Genomic DNA, 3255 nt, shown 5'->3' with positions numbered 1-3255 from the left:
CCCCATACAACCCAATGGGGATCAGGGACCCAGGGTTGCCCCATTCATCCCAATGGGGAACCCCTATAGGGACCCAGGGCTCCCCCATTCAACCCAATGGGAACCCCTATAGGGACCTAGGACTCCCCCATTCATCCCAATGGGGATCAGGGACCCAGGGCTCCCCCATTCAACCCAATGGGGATCAGGGACCCAGGGTTGCCCCATTCATCCCAATGGGGAACCCCTATAGGGACCCAGGGCTCCCCCATTCAACCCAATGGGGATCAGGGACCCAGGGCGCCCCCATTCAACCCAATGGGAACCCCTATAGGGACCTAGGGCTCCCCCATTCAACCCAATGGGGCACCCCCTGCTCCCCCATTCACCCCAATGGGGAACCCCTGGCTCCCCCATTCAACCCAATGGGAACCCCCAGCTCCCCCATTCACCCCAATGGGGATCAGGGACCCAGGGCTCCCCCGTTCAACCCAATGGAAACCCCCAGCTCCCCCATTCACCCCAATGGGGCACCCCCTGCTCCCCCATTCAAAACAATGGGGAACCCCCCCACCCATGGGCATCCCCGGCTCCCTCATTCAACCCAATGGGGATCAGGGACCCAGGGTTGCCCCATTCATCCCAATGGGGAACCCCTATAGGGACCCAGGGCTCCCCCATTCATCCCAATGGGGATCAGGGACCCAGGGCTCCCCCATTCAACCCAATGGGAACCCCCAGCTCCCCCATTCAACCCAATGGGGCACCCCCTGCTCCCCCATTCACCCCAATGGGGAACCCCTGGCTCCCCCATTCAACCCAATGGGAACCCCCAGCTCCCCCATTCACCCCAATGGGGATCAGGGACCCAGGGCTCCCCCGTTCAACCCAATGGAAACCCCCAGCTCCCCCATTCAACCCAATGGGGCACCCCCTGCTCCCCCATTCAACCCAATGGGGAACCCCCCCACCCATGGGCACCCCCGGCTCCCTCATTCAACCCAATGGGGATCAGGGATCTAGGGCTCCCCCATTCATCCCAATGGGGAACCCCTATAGGGACCTAGGGCTCCCCCATTCATCCCAATGGGGATCAGGGACCAAGGGGAACCCCTACAGGGACCTAGGGCTCCCCCATTCATCCCAATGGGGAACCCCTATAGGGACCCAGAGCTCCCCCATTCACCCCAATAGGGACCCCCCAGAGGGACTCAGGGCATCGAGGTCTCCCCCATTCACCCCAATGGGGACCAGGGACCCCCACCCATGCAAGTACAGACTGCACCAAGGAGGGCCCCCAGGGGGGATTGGTGCTCCAGGGGTGGGTTTTGGGGTCCCAGTGATGGGATTTGGGGTCCAATGATGGGATCTGGGGGCCCAGTGATGGGATTTGAAGTCCAATGATGGGATTGGGGTCCCATTGATGGGTTTGGGGTCCAATGATGGGATTTGGAGTCCCAGGATGGGATTTGGGGTCCAATGATGGGATTTGGGGTCCCAATGTTGGGATTTGGGTTCCAATGATGGGATTTGGGGTCCCATTGATGGATTTGGGGTCCCAGGATGAGAATTGGGGTCCAATGATGCAATTTGGGGTCCCAGGATGGGATTTGCGGTCCCAGGATGGGATTTGGGTTCCAATGATGTGATCTGGGGTCCCAGTGATGGGTTTGGAGTCCAATGATGGGATTGGGGTCCAAATGATGTGATTTGGGGTCCCAATGATGGGATTTGGGTCCCAATGATGGGATTTGGGTCCCAATGATGGGATTTGGGTTCCAATGATGGGATCTGGGGTCCCATTGATGGATTTGGGGTCCCAGGATGAGAATTGGGTTCCAATGATGTGATTTGGGGTCCCAGGATGGGATTTGGGTTCCAATGATGTGATCTGGGGTCCCAGTGATGGGTTTGGAGTCCAATGATGGGATTGGGGTCCAAATGATAGGATTTGGGGTCCAATGATGTGATTTGGGGTCCCAGTGATGGGATTTGGGTTCCAATGATGGGTTTGGGTTCCAATGATGGGATCTGTGGGGTCCCATTGATGGATTTGGGGTCCCAGGATGGGATTTGGGTTCCAATGATGGGATTTGGGTTCCAATGATGGGATTTGGGTTCCAATGATGCAATTTGGGGTCCCAATGATGGGATTTGGGTTCCAATGATGGGATTTGGGTCCCAATGATGCGTTTTGGGGTCCCAGTGATGGGTTTGGGGTCCCGCGGGGGGGGGGTTGGGGTCCCGGGGGGGGGGGGGGGGTCCCACTTTGCACCCACCGCTGGGGATGATCACGGACAGGGCCGTGGCCGACGCCGACTTCGTGACCTTGCCGGGGGCTCGGGGGCTCCGTTTGTCCCCCCCCGCCTCGGTGGGGCCAACCCCCGGGTGCCGCGGCCTCCGCAAGGGGGGGGGCAGCTCCCCTGAGAGGGAGGGGGGGGGGGGGCAAAGGGATGGGGTCACCCCCGGACCCACATCGCGGCCCCCCCCCCCCCCCCCCCCCCCCGTGCCCCCTGGTACCCACCTGGGTCCTCGCTGGCGCCCTCTGCGGGCCCCTCGCGGGGTTGCGCCCCATTGCGGCCGGGTTCGGGGGCCCCAAGCAGCGCCGAGAAGCGGCGCCGGGCGCCCATGGGGGGGCTCCCCTCACCCTCGGGGGGGGCCCCTTCGGCGGCCGAGGGGCGCTTCCTGCGGGGGGGGGGGGCGGGGGTGTTAAAGAACAACAACGACCCCCCCCCATTGCTACATCACCGGGTCCACACACCCCATACCCCATATCCCACATCCCATATCCCATACCCCATATAAAATACCCCATACCCCATATCCCACATCCCATATCCCACATCCCATATCCCATACCCCATATAAAATACCCCATATCCCATATCCCATACCCCATATCCCATACCCCATATAAAATACCCCATATCCCATACCCCACATCCCATACCCCACACCCCATACCCCATATCCCACATCCCATACCCCATACCCTATATCCCATATCCCACACCCCATACCCCATATCCCACATCCCATATCCCACATCCCATACCCCATACCCCATATCCGATATTCCATGCCCCATATCCCATACCCCATATTCCATACCCCATATCTCATACCCCATATCCCATCCCACATATCCCACATGCCATATCCCATACCCCACACCCCATATCCCGTATCCCATATCCCATACCCCACACCCCACATCCCATACCCCACACCCCACACCCCATACCCCACACCCCACATCCCATACCCCACACCCCC

The 3255-nt window shown here is 60.2% G+C and overlaps 1 protein-coding gene across 1 annotated transcript; it reads right to left on the bottom strand.

The window, feature by feature from the left end:
• Positions 1–2247: 2247 nt before the first annotated feature.
• Positions 2248–2664, bottom strand: LOC130598329 (microtubule-associated serine/threonine-protein kinase 1-like; the record flags this gene model as incomplete). The annotated part of the gene is made up of 2 exons (XM_057407633.1): positions 2248–2402; positions 2504–2664. Coding segments are annotated over 2 exons (316 nt in total), but the record flags the coding sequence as incomplete, so codon positions are not given.
• Between the last annotated feature and the right edge of the window lie 591 nt (positions 2665–3255).

This window comes from Pezoporus wallicus, unplaced genomic scaffold (genome assembly GCF_028554395.1).
Source record: "Pezoporus wallicus isolate ANWC-B61680 ecotype Strahan unplaced genomic scaffold, APGP_CSIRO_Pwel_v1 contig_14706, whole genome shotgun sequence".
Taxonomy (NCBI): domain Eukaryota; kingdom Metazoa; phylum Chordata; class Aves; order Psittaciformes; family Psittacidae; genus Pezoporus; species Pezoporus wallicus.
Note: the sequence above shows the minus strand (reverse complement) of the source record. Positions and strands in the feature narration are given on the sequence as shown.